General features: G+C 39.8%; 1 protein-coding gene across 14 annotated transcripts in view; it reads left to right on the top strand.

The window, feature by feature from the left end:
• The window catches only part of cacna1g (calcium channel, voltage-dependent, T type, alpha 1G subunit), a 166,518-nt gene that overhangs the window by 12,330 nt on the left and 135,835 nt on the right, over nt 1–18,353 (top strand). For all 14 annotated transcript variants that reach the window (XM_079372658.1, XM_079372670.1, XM_079372669.1 and 11 more), the window contains exon 2: nt 9,468–9,601. In XM_079372658.1, the coding sequence (XP_079228784.1) occupies nt 9,468–9,601 (134 nt within the window). The remainder of the gene's footprint in view (nt 1–9,467; nt 9,602–18,353) is intronic.

The following is an 18,353-nucleotide window of genomic DNA, read 5'->3' as shown; positions in this document are numbered from 1 at the left end:
AAGTTGTGCCTCTGATAAGGCAAATAGCCAATGATTGTTCAGGATTTTGGTGTGGCCAATGGGATGGCCAGTTAAATTTCTAGCGTGGCCAATGTCATCTCCAGCCACTCTGTTTGCTCCGCCCCTTTCTCCAGTGAAATTACCTTTGTCGTAAACACTGAATACATATACAAGAACAATGTTTGAGCTATCTTTCCTGTAGACCTTAATTTCCCCTTTTTAAAACCATGTTAGCCTTCAACAATTCCCAAAACAATTGGAAAGTGGGAAGGGAAGTAGGATCAACCAAAGGCACATTAGAAAAAAAAAAAAAAAAATCCTAATGGCAAACAGAAATATAATTAGCCTATTAGGCAGCTTGACATTAATCAGAAATTAGGGTACCCAACCAAGTGGTTAATGTTTTTTTTTTTTTACTATGACATTTCCAAGACGAAAATAAATGGTGTAAGAGTTAGAGGCAAATATTTTTAGGTGACATTACATCCATATAAGTGTTTTATTCATCATGTAATTCTGCATATAAAAGTGTATTTAGTAAAAGTGATAATCATGTTGTGTATGAATTAGACCACTGCCATGATTTCTTGATTAAACAAATTTTTTCTACCTTTTCTTCAGAGGATTCTGCATCACTAAACAATCTTCTCTGAACCTACTCTGCCTCTGTGGAAGAAATGAGTGGTGTGTAAATCATTGAGTGATGTGTGGTCAGTTGTAAGAAATACCACCACCTGCGTGGTACTTCTGTTTGAAAACTAAATCAACTGTCTGATAGAATGCATGCTCAAAAATAGAAGTGCAACCGTATATGTAGAGCAAAATCTCCTATGCTTTGTAGGCATGCATATATGTTCTCCAGACACCCCCCCCCCCCCCCCCCCATACACACACACACACATTTTAAATTCCCATGTGAATCTACATTTTCCACATCAACTCTAGAGAAGTAAGAAGCTAGTTTCTGCCCAAGCTAACAGGATTTGATATATTTATACGTTTTTCTGTTCATGTTTGGATGACTCATCTAACAGTGGGTGTCCTCGGCCTTGATCTTCTTCCAGAACATTTCTTTTGTTTTTTTGAGTTTGAAATGGAAATTTCCCTCCTCATTTCTAATTTCCTTCACATCTGCCTTATTAATTGTATTTATTGATTTTCATGTTTTGAGAATTATAGTTACCCTCTCAAATTTCTCCTCAACCTCTATCCTCATTTTCTCGCCCTTGGTTTTTCCCTCAGACCAGTCTGATAATGACTTGGAAAGCTGAAGCTCAGTCATAGAGACAGTCAGGCAGTAATGAGGGCAGGAATACTGATTAATGTAATCAGGGGCTTGTTCCATGTTATTACATTGTTTACTCTGCAACGGGTGGCATTTGTCACTTGAGTCTTTGTGAGGGCAGCAGCCTAACAGGGTACAAAACCATCATTAGGCCTGACATCCTGTGTTGTCTGCGAGCAGCTGCCTTAAGTGTCCTTGAGCAAGAAACTTGATGCAAATGCCAGGAGGATATTATCTCTTTTCTGCTTCAACAGGGAGTCTGACCTCCAACATCAGTTCCAACATCAGGATCGGTGTTTCCTGCTGAATTTAATAAAGCATGAATGTAAAAAGTCTTCGGTAGGCTATTTTTAAACATTAAACATGACTGAATTGGACCCTAGAGAAGAAATATGAATAGCTTAAGCACAAAAGAAATAATTATTATCGTTGATATATTTAGTGTTGATACATTTTAAGATGGCCATGAGCGGGGATTAGACATCCCCTCGTTTTGCAGCTGTGTCATTGCCTCTTCTTTTAAGCACAGTCTTTAAGTGTTTGGGTATTGAGGAGATCAATTTCTGTAATTATGAAATTGGTGGATGGATGATGTGAGCTGCTGAGCAGTTAAGTGTCCCCTTTTTACATTTTATCATTCTCCAAATATTTTCAATGGGTGACAAGTATGGCTGCTCCATAAAATGGTTATTTATTCAGCTGCAAATGCCGCTCTTAAATATGCATGTACGGTTCAGCATCTATGATGCCTTCACACACGTGCAGGTTCCTTTTGCAGTAATGCACCTCCATACTGTCACCAATACTGGCTTTTTATGGCACTGATTACAAGCCAGATGGCTTGGCTCTCTCCTCTCAGAATTGTGTCTGTTTCTCATGCCACTGTTTGGTTGTTGAATTAGTTTTGCGTTTTGCCTTTGGTAAGGAGATTTCTTGAGATTCTCTGACTCTGTTAGTGATGTTATTGGTATTTGCTGTAGACAATGAACAGCCCAGATTATTCGTATAATCTTACGTAAAAAAAAAAAAATCCTAAATTATTGCATTATTTACCAGTGTAGTCAAAACACAGATGTGTCCACCCACCACTCCCCATCTTTAATTCAATCAGGAGAGACTTAATTAAGAATAAACAATTATTTATTACAATGAAATGTGCAACAATTGTAGAATGAAATGTACAAAAGTCTTTTGGGGGCTAGACTCCGTCATGACGACTTCATGAGCTCCGAGGGGTAGTGAGGCCGAAGCGGGATAGGATGCCCCCCTGTGGAGTCTAGACACTGGTGGTGGTGAAAAGGATGGAGGCTGAGAAGAGGAGTGGGTTTCAGCCGGGGCCTGGACTCTGCCGAGCTGGAAGGAGGTGACTGGGGTGGAGGAGGGTTGCGGCGTATGCCTGTAGCTACAGGATGACTGGAAGAGAGAGAGTTGTTTAAACTATTGACAGCAAGAAATTGATTGGTAGAGAAAGTTCGTGGCAGAGTCTGGTTGGTTAATTCCAGGATGATTCACGCCCATGATCAGCTGCTTACCAGAGAGAGATGCAGGTAGTAGTAGGGGGTGTGGTTTAAGAATGAATGAAGAGGTGAATGAATGAAAGAATAACACCAGGCTTCCTGTCTGAACTTACGCTAAGCTCCATTTCAATCAGGAGAGACTTAATTAAGAATGAACAATTATTTATTACAATGAAATGTGCAACAATTGTAGAATGAAATGTGCAAAGTCTTTTGGGGGCTAGACTCCGTCATGACGACTTCATGAGCTCTGAGGGGTAGTGAGGCCAACGCGGGATAGGATGCCCCCCAAAATAAAGTGAGAAAGACAAAGGTAGAATCATCATTATAGGTTTTACCTTACGGCTGCCTGGAGTCTGTGGGAAACATTTTTTATGAGTTGGATGATGAACATTGAGTAATTGTTAAATACGATCAGAGAATATTCACCCTGTGTAGTTATTGTATGGTGACTTACCTGATCATGCGCCAGTCTAGGTTCTCACCTGACGTGGCTTTGCATGACCCTTTTAAGCTGCCCTATAGTTGTGTGGCTCGCATGTTGGGCTCGCCGGCCGCAGACAAGTAGCCTGGCACGACTACTGTACCTGACCTATAGCCATCTGGCCTGGCGTGTAATGGATCTGACAGACCCGACACGTGGCCAGCATGACTGCTAATCTGCCCTGTAATCATGTGACCTGCATGTAGGGTTCAGCGACCGCTGACATGTTGTCCGGCACAAAAACGAGGACTGACCAGCCGCCATCCGACCTGCGCATCTAGGTCCGTTGACCGACACGTGGCCTAGAAGACTGCTAGCCGCCCTTAGTCATGTGGCCCGCACGTAGGGTTCGGCGACCGCTGACGTGTGGCCCAGCATGACTCTTAAGCCTACCCTGTAGCCATCTGGCCCGGCGTGTATTGGATCTGACAGAGCCGACACGTGGCCAGCATGACTGCTAATCTGCCCTGTAATCATGTGACCTGCATGTAGGGTTCAGCGACCGCTGACATGTGGCCCACACGAAAACGAGGACTGACCAGCCGCCATCCGACCTGCGCATCTCGGTCCGTTGACCGACACGTGGCCTGGAAGACTGCTAGCCGCCCTTAGTCATGTGGCCCGGCACGTAGGGCTTGGCGACCGTTTGGCGACCGCTGACGAAGGAAGTTAGACTTAACCTTATAGAACACCATGAAATACACCACCACCAGTTATATGTTTTTCTTACCATTTGATAGCACTTTAGTCATCTTTGGCTTACCGAACCGCCAGATAACTGGACGAATATAGGACTGGAAGTCAGGGGAAGACCATCATCCGAGTTGTCGAGGAGAAAAGAACACTTGGATTGACTGCTGATCGGTCATGGACCAAGCAGTCAAGATAAGCGAACACAGGTTAAAAGTTCAAAAAACAAGTTTCTTTATTCAAAAATATTATTTAACAAAGGCAAAACAAACACTGTCAGGGTGTATAAGTAAATGACTTGTTAAAAGAGGTCAAAATAACATAACTCTACTGAAAGCTTGTGCTAACTAAACAGTGTGTGAACTCAACTAACAGACCTGAGAAAATGAGAACTGAGGGGGATATTTAAAGCTGCTGACCAGAACCAAAACCAACACACAGGGGAGGACGGCAAACAAAATAACTTAAAGTTAACCCCAAGGGACCCTGATCCCCCCTCCTGATATTTCAGCACTTGGTATGGTCCTCCTCCATAAAGTCAAGCTCCACCCTCAGCCTCATCCTTTGCTCAACCAGGAAGGCGAGCACACCAGCCAGGTAACTCAAAAGGAAAAGAGAAATGAATTTCGACCACTTTACTTTATAAACAAACAATGACTAAATAAGTTGAATGTGTGTACTTAAATCAAAGGCTTTAATAAACATGCTCAGCTAAAAGAAATAACTTGTGTTCTTTATTCGAAATGTTTGCAACTACCATGTGAGTGCAATGTTGTGTGGCCTACAACCTTTTAATGTGTGGCTGTGTCCATCACACTATCTTATTTATGGCTTGTGATTGATGTAACACGTCGCCGGTATGAAATAAGTTTAGTTGACCTTGGTGCAATGTGATTCAATCAGCCAGCGCAAGCAAGCTAACCAGAGCTTCATGAGCGAGGCAGCATACTCAGAAATTCTTTTAGGTGCTACCATGGCAACATGCGTGGAAAAAATAGCTGTAGAATGTTAAAGTCATGAAGAAGTGATTATGAAACATTTGTAATCGTTAATGATGTAGAATAAAGAAATACAAGATGCTTAAAAATAGGATCTTGATGCTCAGGAACCTGTGATGACCAGGTTGAAATGCTGCAAAAAGCAAACCATGTTAGCATTATTAGCAGCATCCTTGGTACACATGTAACTGCTGACGAAGTTTGCAGGTCCAGGAAGGTCTGAACGAATTGAAGACCAAGATATGGAATTTCAGTTTTATGATGGATGATTAGGATTGTATTGGACATGACTTATAGCAATGAATGACCGTCCTGCTGCCATGATGACTGAGTTCTTGTTGCTGTTGCGACTGAACGATTAGGATGCCGTGTACAACTGAATAATTGTAACCGATTTATGACAAAACAGACGAGTTCATCAACAAGCGTTTACTTGGACAGTTTACAAATCTGCAGTCCATGCTGAAGCTGAGACAGAATTTTCATAATGTGCAGACCCACCGAGTCATCCGATTTGCGTTCCGATTAACCTAAATGTAAATGGCCTGTAGACTACCATGCCGATGCAGAGTGCAGTTCCCCCCAAAACCTATAGGGATGCACTGAAATAAGATGAAGGTTTAGCATTGACTTTATGAGTAGACAGTCCGCTGGAATTGATGTTAAAGAGACACGATTGTAATGCGACCCGCTGAATGAGTTCAAAGTACCATGACTAGTATGAAGGGGCTAAAGTACCTTTTGCTTAAATAGTAAGTTAGTGATCTCTGATTTCCTTCGGCATCAATAAAGTATCTATCTATCTATCTACATATTCTTGCATGAGTCCATCGGTCTGCGGAAGTTGCTTCTGACCACGCGCCAAATAGTGTGCCTTAACTGGACAATCACCTACTGTTCGTACTTGCAACGCTTATAATTGTGATGCAGGTCGATTGAGCTGCTGGTTGGTATGTGTGGAGAAGCCACAGCTGGGAGCAGAATCCTATATGGCTGGTTAGCCACACCTCGTTGACTGACAATATAGTGAGAACTCCATGTGCGCTTTAATCTATGATTATCATCACCATCTAAATTACCCATGCTAAATCACTTATACTTTAGCAGTAGTAAACTACTCTGTGCGGACTCATTGCTGAATTAGAGAGAGCTCTCACGGGTTTACCTGCCAGCCGGACAACTGCCAGAGTGAAATGACATTCAATTATAACACAACAGCGCCACCTGTGGTGCTGATTTGAATTACCGTGATATCTGGCTATTACCTGGTTTAAAGACTGAATTAGAACATTTTTTAGAGTGCATATAGCAGAGATCGAGTATATCCTGTGTACTTGTCTCTCTTAGTCTTGCTGTCCTCCAAGAGAGTGACGCCCGAGTCCCGCTATCTCTGACGATGACTGAGCTGTAATTACAGGATCTACATTTGGTTTACGAGGGCTGCCCAGCCGCTAGTCCCTTTGTGCATGTAGTAGTTAATAAACACAGTTGTTTGTGAACACGCTGATATTCATACATGTTGAGCTGCTCTGCACTGTTTTTCATGTCCTTGTAATGTTGAACATCTCCTCTGTTAACAGACTTTCCCCGGTTTTCAACGTCTTTAGTTTATCGTATCAAAAAACTTGGATCAGCGGTGGTACATGTTTAATCTCCCTGAAGTGTTAAGATGCAGATTTATAGACAGAAAAACACTACGCTCGCCATTAATTTGAATGTCTTGTAACATTTAAGATTATGGTAATGTATAGAATTATGCAAAGTGGGGCTATAAGCCTACTCGGGTGCAACCGTTAGCCTGTTAATGTGACGATGCAGTTTGAGTTGTTTTGGATTCATGCTAATGCCCGATGGCGACATCTAGTGGATCAGAGCGACCATCCTTCCTCTGAACGAAGCACTTGAAAGTCTGTAGAGACTTCTTTGTCGGTATTTACATTTTATCTGCATTTACGTTTTGAAGTATTTCAGCATATCCCATTCAAAGTCCATTCTAATTGATAGTGTTTGCATGAACTAGTCAAGCTGCGTCAAGTTTGACCCTCCTTTAGCAACATGTATTCGAATACATGTTCCGTAACTTGAAATCAGATTTAATTTGGGTGACAAATGAGGTAAATGATCATGCCAAGTATGGCTTGTTAGATAAAACATATTACTCATAATTGATTAAATATGAATTAATTCCAGACGTCATAATGCAAATCCTCACAAGTATTTATGCCGCCCTAGTATGACTAAATCTGATGAACTTTGAAAAGACACAGCAATATGTTGAATATACCCAGGCATAGATAAAAAACAAAAAAAATAAAAATGGACTACTAGCCTGTTCATGCTGGAAACATATTCTTGAATGACCGGCATCCGTGCTATAAATAAATTAATAACACCCTGAGTAAACGAAAAGTCAAACACCTGAGGACAAATCCCGTTGTGCAGTGATTGAAGGGGATTTCTAAAGAGCTTTTCTGACAGATCTGAGTTTAAATGGTTAAAGGAATAGAGCATGAAAATTGGTTCACGAGAATTACGCTTATTGTATTAACTTAGAATTAACTTATTGATATGATTATTCCTACGGCTAAGATGCCCTTAGTTCACTACTCCGACCGTTTATTTAAATAATTGAAAATCGTTTAAAACGAGAGAGGAATGCATTTGTGATTGATGCCACGAGCCCCGACGCACGTGAAGCTGAGCAATTAACTGATGAGCAGATTGATCAGCCGATCTAGCAGAATTTCATACACGACTTATTGGGCCGAGTGACTGAATGACGTGACACTGTGTGAGAAATTAACATTAAAAGAAACTAGTCTTTCTCAGCTGATGAGAACAACAGAAGGAATATGCGCTGTGGCTGCAGCTCGTTGTAACCGGGCATTCCTGAGTATGCAGGCTGATCACCTGCGCTGTCACACACGTGAATTGCGTAAGGAGCCGGGTCGTGAATGAACCGATTAATGCATATAAACAGTTTTGATTAGTTAACCACGGTTAAAGGATTAGCCCGACACAGTAATTGTGTTTTTTCAAGTTATTGTGACATAAACAAGTTTAGTTGGGTCAGCCATGATGCCCGCTTCCTTACGAAATAAAAGTTAACAAGGATGTGCCTGAGACCGCTGTAAAACATGATGTTTTTCTCTGCCTGTGACACCGAGCAGTGGAGGCCAGCAGCTGCGTGGATTAAATGCAACATGAACATTATTCTTGAAGCAGGCTGTATTTTGAGTGAGAATGCCGTCACTGAGAAATGAAATTTAAGCGACTGAGAGAGACATGATGCAGCTTTGAGGTAATTACCGAACTTCACAGATTTTGGATGATCAGGTTGCTTCCTGGTCCTGCGTTTCCTGCCATTGCCCATGGGGCTGAGGTCATTCGAGTGGAGATGACTTTCTCCTTTTGAGTTGAATCTGATTTAGGCAGCGTCTCTCGCTGCCCGCAAATTCAGCACGAAGAGCGTATTGCGGCGTATGCCTGCAGCTACAGGATGACTGGAAGAGAGAGAGTTTTTTAAACTATTGACAGCAAGCCATTGATTGGTAGAGAAAGTTCGTGGCAGAGTCTGGTTGGTTATTTCCAGGATGATACACGCCCATGATCAGCTGCTTACCAGAGAGAGATGCAGGTGGTAGTAGGGGGTGTGGTTTAAGAATGAATGAAGAGGTGAATGAATGAAAGAATAACACCAGTCTTCCTGTCTGAACTTACGCTAAGCTCCATTTGTGTTGGGTGCTCTTTTATACCCAATCATTTTACTAGGCTGTTATTGATTAACCTTTTTAACTCAGATGTTATGTTTTTCTCATAAGTGTTCCAGTCTTTTGCTTTTACTGCCTCAATTTCTTTAAAAAAATGTTGGTGGCATCAAATCTGATATGGACATATTATTTTACAAAAACTATGACATTTATCAGTTTCCACATTGGATTTTTTGTTGTGCTATTTTCAATTAAGTATGGCAGAGGTATTGATAATTCTGTTTTGATTTACATTTTACACAGCATCGAAAACGCTTTGAAAATGGTGTTGTACTTGTTCTTTTAAATATTAGAATTATTTGCTCACTGATTATAATTCATGCCGTCGATTATGACTTTGTTCATTTTAATAGTACAATAAAGACCTCAATCAACGTTTTTTTTCATAAATTGTAGTGGAATTTAATGCTATCAGCAGACTAACACAAACCCGATGAAATATCTCATACATATTTAAGTATTTAACCCTTTTTGGACTATCAAGGCTCTTCAATATCCTGATGTCTTGAGACGCCCCAAACTTCGTCTAGCAGTTGGAGTTTGTGGGGTTGAGTTCAGTGTCTCTGAACACTCTGGTAGATTAATTAAAAATAGGATAATTTATGTAAATTCACATGTAATAGCTTTAGCAATATTCAGACATTTTATCTTCTTCTACTTATGGGTCACTGGTTTATGTCAAATAATCATGTTATCTTGTATATTTTGTGTGTTTTTGTGCAGGACTTTGATGACTTCATCTTTGCGTTCTTTGCGATTGAGATGGTGATCAAGATGGTGGCTCTGGGGATTTTTGGCAAGAAGTGTTACCTTGGAGACACGTGGAACCGCTTGGACTTCTTCATAGTTGTGGCTGGGTGAGTTATGCAAGAACAAACACAAAAACAGCACACAAACACAAAGAGGTGGCCAAACTTCACCCTGCAGAAACACTGGAGGCTTAAACAAGAAGTAGTACAAACACACACAGGCAACACATTTGAAAAGCAATTAATCTGGCCATTAGGATTTAAGAGTGCAGGGACAGATTGATGAACAGAGGCCAACTCAGGAGTGGAATAGATGTTTGTAGCTTGTAAATGTGATTGTCCTAGATTCCAACAAGCTGCAAGGTTTCTTTTGCTTTATGACTTCAAAGCACATCATGAATTTAAAGCAAGAAGCTGGAGTAACCAGTCTTCTAAGCAACATCGGTCTCCTTCCCTGTATGCTCCTCTGGGTTGGTTGTTAAAATACATTTTACACTCAATGTCCCATAAAAGCCTTTTAACTTGAAATTGTAGGCAAGCGCTTGCTTCAATTTTTTACAGAATCTGTCAAACACTGAGTGAATGCAGATATATATATAAAAAAAACATATTCCGTTCCTATTAACTAACCATGCATGCTCCTGAAAGATGTAAGTACAAACCTATGGGCACATTATACTCAGAACATCGACACACACACACACACACACACACACACACACACACACACACACACACACACACACACACACACATTCTACATTAGAACATTATTATACATTTAATTCATATTAAGAAAAATGCAATATACACTATTAATGGTATTAAATAGTAGTGCATGTTGGAAAGTGCAGCAGTCACACGCACAGCCAGATTCACCCACACACAACAATGCACACAAACAGTAATTTGATTAAACATGTTACAGAACATAGCCTGCTGCTTTTGGTCTGACATTTTCATCACACTTCATCCCCTGCGGGCTTTTAATGCCATCCTTCTGCCACAGCTTCTGTTGTCCGTCAGCAGGAACAGGGCACATTTCTTTCTATGCATATCTGTGAGTATAGTCAATTTCATATTGGTCTATAAATCAAATAACCTCAAAATTGAATGTCATCAAACTTTAGTCATACAGAAATCTAGATTCGTCTCACAACAACCCAAAAATCTACTACAAGCAAGCATTTAGAACTCTGCAGGAAAACACAGGCAGAAACCTTGAGCAGCCCCAAAACAACAGGATGTTCACAACAGCACAGTCGATCACATTTTATTTGTATAGTGTCAATTTCCTCATATATTTAATCTAAAGACTCTTAACAAAAAGACCAGGTCTAAACCATACTAGTTTTTTAAATACAGAGAGCCAGTATTAAACCACTATGAACAATGCGCTTGTTGGGCTTAGTAAGTAAGATAGAGAGAGTTGTAGATGAAAGAGACGTTTAGAGACAAACAGATTAACAACAACAACTACAATAAATAAAGCAGATATTTGGTAAAGACTCAGGAGATACCAGTATGTAGCTTACTTAGGTCCTTCAGAAGCAGAGACGAAACACAGTTCACCTACTTTAATGTTTTAACAACCCTAGAGTATTATGCATAACTTAGATTACCATGAGGTTTCAAGGTTGGGCAATCCTGTGCTTCATCCTTAGCCACGTTTTATTTTATCTCTCTTTTCTGTATGGGTCTATCAGTGCAAATCTTTTCGTAATATCTAGATCATAAAGCTACTACCTCATTGCCTTTCCCAGTTCAGGGTACATATCCAGTGCCAGGATGCCAGAGGACCATTGATGGGAAACTCTGTAATGTCTGATATTCAGGTACTTACCCACTGAGTGATAATAAGGCCAATAAAAGGATGTTCACAATTAAACTACAGCAACAGGCAATAAAATCAGGTGTAATATTCATTGTTAAGGGGTCATTACAAGTTTGATGAATAAGACATCTCCCTAAGATGCATACTAATGAAACCATTATTTCCAGTGGGAGAAAACTAGGTCATTGCAGCAGTGCGGAAACCTGCTTTGTGCGTTGTTATAGTTGTTATCGCTAAAGGTCTTGTGGCGCAGACAAGGCAAATTGCACCTCTAAGTAGACTACACGACTCCTTATTATCTATCATAATCAAAATGTCTGCAGCGGTTTAGGCAACAAAACAGATGGGTTAGATTTTAAAAAAACATTTTGGTTTTCGGTTAAAACATTGGAAGGTTCAAGGAAAATATAAAAGAATAGGCAAAGGCAAGGCGAAGTCAGGACTTAAAGCAGGCTAGTTTAACCACTAGACTCTTTAACTGGAGCCATGCTGGTGTAATTTATTTAGACTGTGGCTTGGCATTGTCTTTGTGAAAAAAAAGCATGGCCTTGTCTGAAAAATAAGTTGTAAATTTGGCCGCTTATGTCGCTCTAAAACCTATTTGGTTTAGCATCAATGGTGCCTTCACGTGCAGGTTTCCCATTCCAAGTGCACTTTCACGGATACTGGCTTTTTAATTGCACACTGACAGTAAGCCAGATGGTTGTTCTCAATCAACTTGTCTGCAGCATAAAATTAAATTCCTAGGTTATTTGCAATGTATGGTAAAAAACTTGTCAATTCCTGAAATTGTTTCACCTTGGTCACAACCCATAGTCAACTTGGTGAATGCCCTGCGTTTGTTAGATCTATACCTATAGATCTCCTATCTATACCACCTCTTGATGCAGGTGTTCTCATTCCTTGTATTTAGTCACCTGTCTTTCTCTTGTGCTCTGCCTCTGCTACCATTATAGATACTGGCATTAGCATGCTTGTTGTAAAGATCATTGTATATCCAACTAATTGATTGTAACAGCCTTCTCCTCCAAAGAACAGATAGGCTCGGACCCAAACACGATACCCAATTCTATTATCCTGATCAAAATTAGACTAGTTCAAGTTGCCTAAACAACCAAGCTAGCATATTTGTGGAGAAAATAGAATATCAGAAATAGATTATTTTGTTATACAGACATTTATATGCCCATCCCACATGGGCTTACATAACAGCATGAATTAAGACGTTCCAAGGTCAGAGTGCATAGGTAAATTCATTGTCATGAAACAGTGAGTGCGTTTACATGGACTTGAGTATCCCGGTTATGAGCCTTATCCCGGTTTTGATCATATTCGGGATATTACGTTTACATGCTCACATAGAAACCTGGTTATTTATATTCCTGTATACATGATCAATAATAGCATCCCGGTTTCTGATTACTGCATCTTTTTTGCACAGGCACATATGGTGTTTATTTTTTACAACACAACACAGTGGACATTTAGAAATATAAAAGACATGAAAACACTGTGGCTTGTAACAAACATATCACTTCAATTTACCCCTTTATGAATCCAAAATAAATTGAAAGTCCCAAACAAATGCAAAATGATCTGTGAAAGTTCCGTTAAAATTGTCTTTTTAGTCCACAGAAAAAGAAGGAAAACATCCACCAACATGGCCGTTTGCTCATCCAAAACAAACTCAGTCCATCCACAAAGTAAATAAAAGCAATTCAACAAAGGACGATCACTGCTATAACAGAATAAAAAAGAAGCGATCTCACCAGGATGTGTGGCCATATTTACTTTGCCCTTATGCTCTATATTATAGCCCACCTTCAATTATATTTTATGTTTTATTAGTGAAACATAAAAGTTATTCCTCTCTCCAGAATAAGACCCTCTCGTTGGCGCCATCATGTTTGTTTTACGTGTACGTCACTTGGCTGAGTCTCCGCCTGCGTAGGTGTTGGCAGCTGTCAGAAACCGGGTTAAGGCGTATACATGCTGCAGTATCCTGTTTTCTATCACAATTCTCCAGGTAGCAAAACCGGGTTTCTATACCGGGATATAATGTTTACATGCACAAATACAAAAACAGGATACTTAAAACCCCAATCATAACCGGGATACTCAAGTCCATGTAAACGCACTCAGTAAGAGAAAGCAAAAGCAAGACAAACCTTAATCAAGCATATCTTTTCTTTTCCAAGCTTTGAGACAAAATGACTCATATTTGTTGAACTATTATTGTTGAAGTGTTCCTTGTGAAATCAATATATGTCTACCCATATTTATGTATTTCTTGCATTGCAATTCTTACTTTATTTTTATTTAATTAAAAAAGAAAAACTAAGCATGGTTTGGTACGATTAAGCCCGATCCTGTTTGCGTTTCCACAGGACCTATTTGGTAGCCGGATGACGATAGCCACTATGTAAATAGCATCACATGATAGCAGCTAACTGCTAAACGCTAACTAATTAATTCAACAAAGGAGAAAACCGCTACACAAACGAGACCAACGCTGAAAGACATCCAGCAGTTCATCTACTCTGTCACTGACATGTGACTCTTTATTAAAATACTCAGTCAAGCTTTGTTTCAGAGAAGGCTGTGTGCCGCGAGGAGAAATACAGACGTAAACAATCAGTTTAAACACGGAGGAGTTTTTTTTCCGACGTGAAGGGAAGTAAAGATTCTTTCTCCCAATCAACAAACTGCAGTATTTAGCTCCACCTTTTCGGCTCGGCTCGACATTCTTGGCACCCCAACAGAAGGGTCCCAAAAAGTGGGACGGTACGGATCGGTTATTTGGGAATCTTTCCCGGGATTAGTCTATGGAAATGCCACAAAATGTGCACCATACCGAGACGAACCGAGCCGGACTGCTTGGTGGAAACAGGGCTCATGAGCAACAGTTTATATTTTTGTTTAATGCCGGTATTTGAATTGAATTAATTATAGATATTCTAATCTTGACTATAACTGGGCTACATGCCTTATGAATAAGGCAGCAAAATTGCCATTTTTAAATTAATTTACCTGCCAACTGTTTTAACACAGTCTAACACAAAGATTCATTGGAGAAGCTGAAAGCAGTCTGTGTTGGTTATCTTTGATGAAAAAAAGAAGGCTAATCTATTATCCAATAGTTTTTTGTTCAATGCTGTGTAAAAGTAGTGCAAGGCATGTGAACAGAATAATAAGGTTCAAGTCGATGCAGACACATGGACATTTTAGACATTCACCTTTTACAAATCTAGCATAGGGCAAATGATAAAGGTCTATTTTGTTGCATCTAGTGGTTTTAACTCACACACACACTAAAGCCAAAAAAGACAGCATGATTTTGAGATGTGTGATTTAACAGTTTGTCAATAGACTTAAAACCCACTTAAAACCCAGTTAGGTTGACTGAAGGTTAAATTGAGACAGCATTTCCATCACAGTGGCTGCTGCCGATGAGCCTTAAGAGCCCCCTGCCACAACTGATGTCTGATGTCACTCAGGCTTCGTCCACAGTCTATGGTTTGCTTGAGTTTAGGATGCTGCAGTCTTTTCTATGATAAGTGTCAGTTTACAAAGATAAGGGTGGCTACTGTTTCATTAGCACAACTAAAAGTACATTTTTAAAAAATGTTTGAGTGTACAGTATGAACTTATAGCTAAGGCTACATGCATTTTTAGTTTAAACGTGTCAATCACAATAATGGAGTTAAATACACGAGGGAAGACCCCTTTGCTCTGTGTTAAAGTCTTGCTGAGTCTGTCAGGGCTCCATTCCTCTTATTACAGCACGGCCTGCTCACTGTATGTTATGCCCATCATGCTGCACATGCAGCTCCTCGTGTTGAAAATATATTTAATCATTTTCATGAAGACATGCAAGGACATGCTTACATCATAAACATACAAAGATAAGGAAAATCCTCTACATATCTCCTGCTTGACTTCAGTCCAATAATAATGGAATCTTTTAAAGTCAGTCTTGTCGTTCCGTGTCTCTTCTTGAGTATATTTACTGTCACGCTTTCCTCTCTCATGACAGTGAATTATAAAAAAAAAAGCCTGCCATGGGTTTGATATGTTTCTCAGAGCATGAGTGATGCAGAGTGTAACAGAAAACTTGCGACATGAAATCAACTTTACTATAATGTCTATATCTGCTGATGTCTGTATGTATGTTGGCTACCTCTGAGAGTGATGCATATGTTAATCTGTTTCCATGTTTTTTATGGCTGCTGCCATTTTGAAACAAAAAAAGATCGCGTTTATACAGGCAGCCCCAGCCCAATTCAGACAATGGTAACCTAGGAAACGGCTGGTTGTGAGCATTTAATATATGCTGGCAACAGTTGTTTAGCCTGCAGAGGAGGGCTCTGATGAACTGTTTGTTTCTTTCTGAGACTGTAATTAGAGCTAAGCTGCTTTTTCAGCAGGTCTGTACTCTCTCCTCCTAATCACCTCCATGTCAGGAGGGAGACAGGCGGCAGTGATGGAGGGATAAGTCTACAAAACAGGTGGAGTGTGAAGAAGAGCAGCCTGTGCATGGAGTTATTGGACAGTGAACAGTTGAGGGAATGCAGGATGGACGCTATGACGGATTCAGCTGGACTCTTGTAATATAGCAATGAGTAAGGTCTTGTACCTGCTTTTTATAAACATAACGATTATAGCATGGTCTTTTACCTGCTCTTTGGTTATGTTAACAGACAAAGAGTAAGGTCCTCTGCTTTTGGTAAAGTGTCTTGAGATAACACTTGTTATGAATTGACGCTATACAATAAAGCTTTATTGTTTGTGGTAGACACGCAGTCGACAAATAGCACTTAAAATTGTACATAAATGTTATCAATTTTGCTATTGCATCACTGGAATTACCTTCACTGCACTTGATATTTCATTTCTGGTTGACTTTGTTTGGCTTAGTTTGCTTTCAATCATAAACTCGCACTGTCTGCCTTCTGCTGACTGTGTGAAAAGTGTGAAACAGCTGATGACAGCACCTTGTGTAAATAGAAAATTTCCTCCGGGCTACTTATTGGCTACAGAAGACTTGGGTTAAAACCTTCAACATTGATTTTTCACCTGTCAAGTTGAGTTCTTGGCGCATTATGTGAACACAGAATAAGTAGATCCTTTTTTTCTTGTTTTTTATGGTGTGACTGAGATCTGTAGAATTTTAAGCTCTTAGTACTGTTGTTTTTATTCCATAAAAGTTTTCTGTCTTTTTTTGTGTGTGAAGATTGAGATGTATCTATTCCAGGATCTGAATGTCCAAACAACGAAATCTCCTTTAATGAAAACCTTTAAGACTAGAATATTAATTATTGGTTACAATCTTACAAAACCCAATGGCCTTGGTGGTAACTTTACCTTGAATCTATGTTTCAAACAGCGCTCACATTTGTGTCTTTTATGGTGCTATCACACTTGCAGAATACTCTGCATACTGAATGCAAACAGTCAAAATGTTCAGTCTAAGTCTATCCAGAATTTTAACTGTCAACTCCCTTTTAATTTGTCCACCTAAAGTATGGTGCTCTGATTTGAATACCCTGCAGGAATTATTTGGAAAATTCATCACAAGCGAGTGGGTGTATGATGTTTATATTCTGCAACCGGCACACAACCATAGACTGTTTGTGGGCATCTTGTAAGATTGTGCATGTAATGAACTGCTTGCTTTATCATTTGTGTTTGGCAGTATGTTTATTGTTGATACGGTCAATATTTCAAACTACACAAAGCACTGAAAATAAATGCTAAATAAATACAGTCGAACTAAAAAGAAACAAAGTTCTTTTGTTCATTAAGTTTTTAAGAGTTTTGTGCTTCCTAATTCAAAAACGTAACTGGCTTAATTGTTTGACCTTTCTGATAAACAGTCTGCTTTGGTGTGCTATATTCCCTCCTGTCATGCCTTATGTCGGTGTGTAAAATGTGTTTGTACATGGATTTGAATTTGACTGCTAAAGAATTGGAGCAACTTGGGATTAAGTCTTGCCCATAGACACATCATACATGTAGCTGCAGGTGCTGGGGATCAAACCCCGACCTTCCAGTTGAGAGAGGATAATTCCACCAACTGAGCCACAGCCTCCCTGTAATCGAAAACCGATGTAAAAAAAATGTGAGCAGATAGTTATAGCAAGAACAAAGTTAAAGTGCAGTGACAGAGCTAATGAATCTGGCAGTTAGCCAAATATAACTTTTTAATTTTTATAGGAAAGTTCATCCTGAAAGCCTGAAAAACCGTTTAACTTCAACAACTTCTCACAAAAGATGGAGTGACATCAAGTCGCAACCTCCAGTCTTGAAAAATTAACCAAATTCAGAAGTGCAAAATTCTGCAGTTCACACCACAGACATCAAAAAAACATTTGAAATGAACTTTACCAGTTAACAGCCTAGTAGAAAAAAATGGTTCTGAAAAGTTATTGTAATAATGGGCACACACTGTATGATGACTGATGATTTTTTTTAAAATTTGTTTTATGAACAAATAGTTAGGGGCGTAGCTGATGTGATTGACAGGTGGGTCAATGAAACAGTTCGTCATAGGGCATAAAACCCGCCTTAGCTCCAGCTCTTAGCCTATCATTAGGTTCACTGAAAGTTAGGCTGAGACAGGTTGCATGGCAGCTGCTGCTAAGCCTCCAGGACCCCAAGGTTTAACAGATGGGTGACGTCACTCAGACTTCATTCATTAATATTTACAGTCTATGAGTGACACAAATTGTGCAAAGTTACGGTATGAAAACGGGAATTTGATCAATACCAGAGATTTGAATTTGAATAAGAGTTTTAAACAAAGTTCATTAAAAAAACGAACACAACTCAAGCAACTGAAATGCCAAAGTTTAGCTGCCTTTAGCTGACTTACATTGTGACCCAGCTCTTTGACTGACTTGTTTAGAAGGTGTTTTTATTTATTTATTCATTGATTGGTGCAGCGGAAGCCCATTCAATAGAAGAGGGAGTTTGAATAGCAGTGTTTACTGTAGCAGACAAGGAATCCTGTCCATACTGCATCGA

This window comes from Symphodus melops, assembly GCF_947650265.1.
Source record: "Symphodus melops genome assembly, chromosome: 21".
In the NCBI taxonomy this organism is placed as follows: Eukaryota; Metazoa; Chordata; class Actinopteri; order Labriformes; family Labridae; genus Symphodus; species Symphodus melops.
Note: the sequence above shows the minus strand (reverse complement) of the source record. Positions and strands in the feature narration are given on the sequence as shown.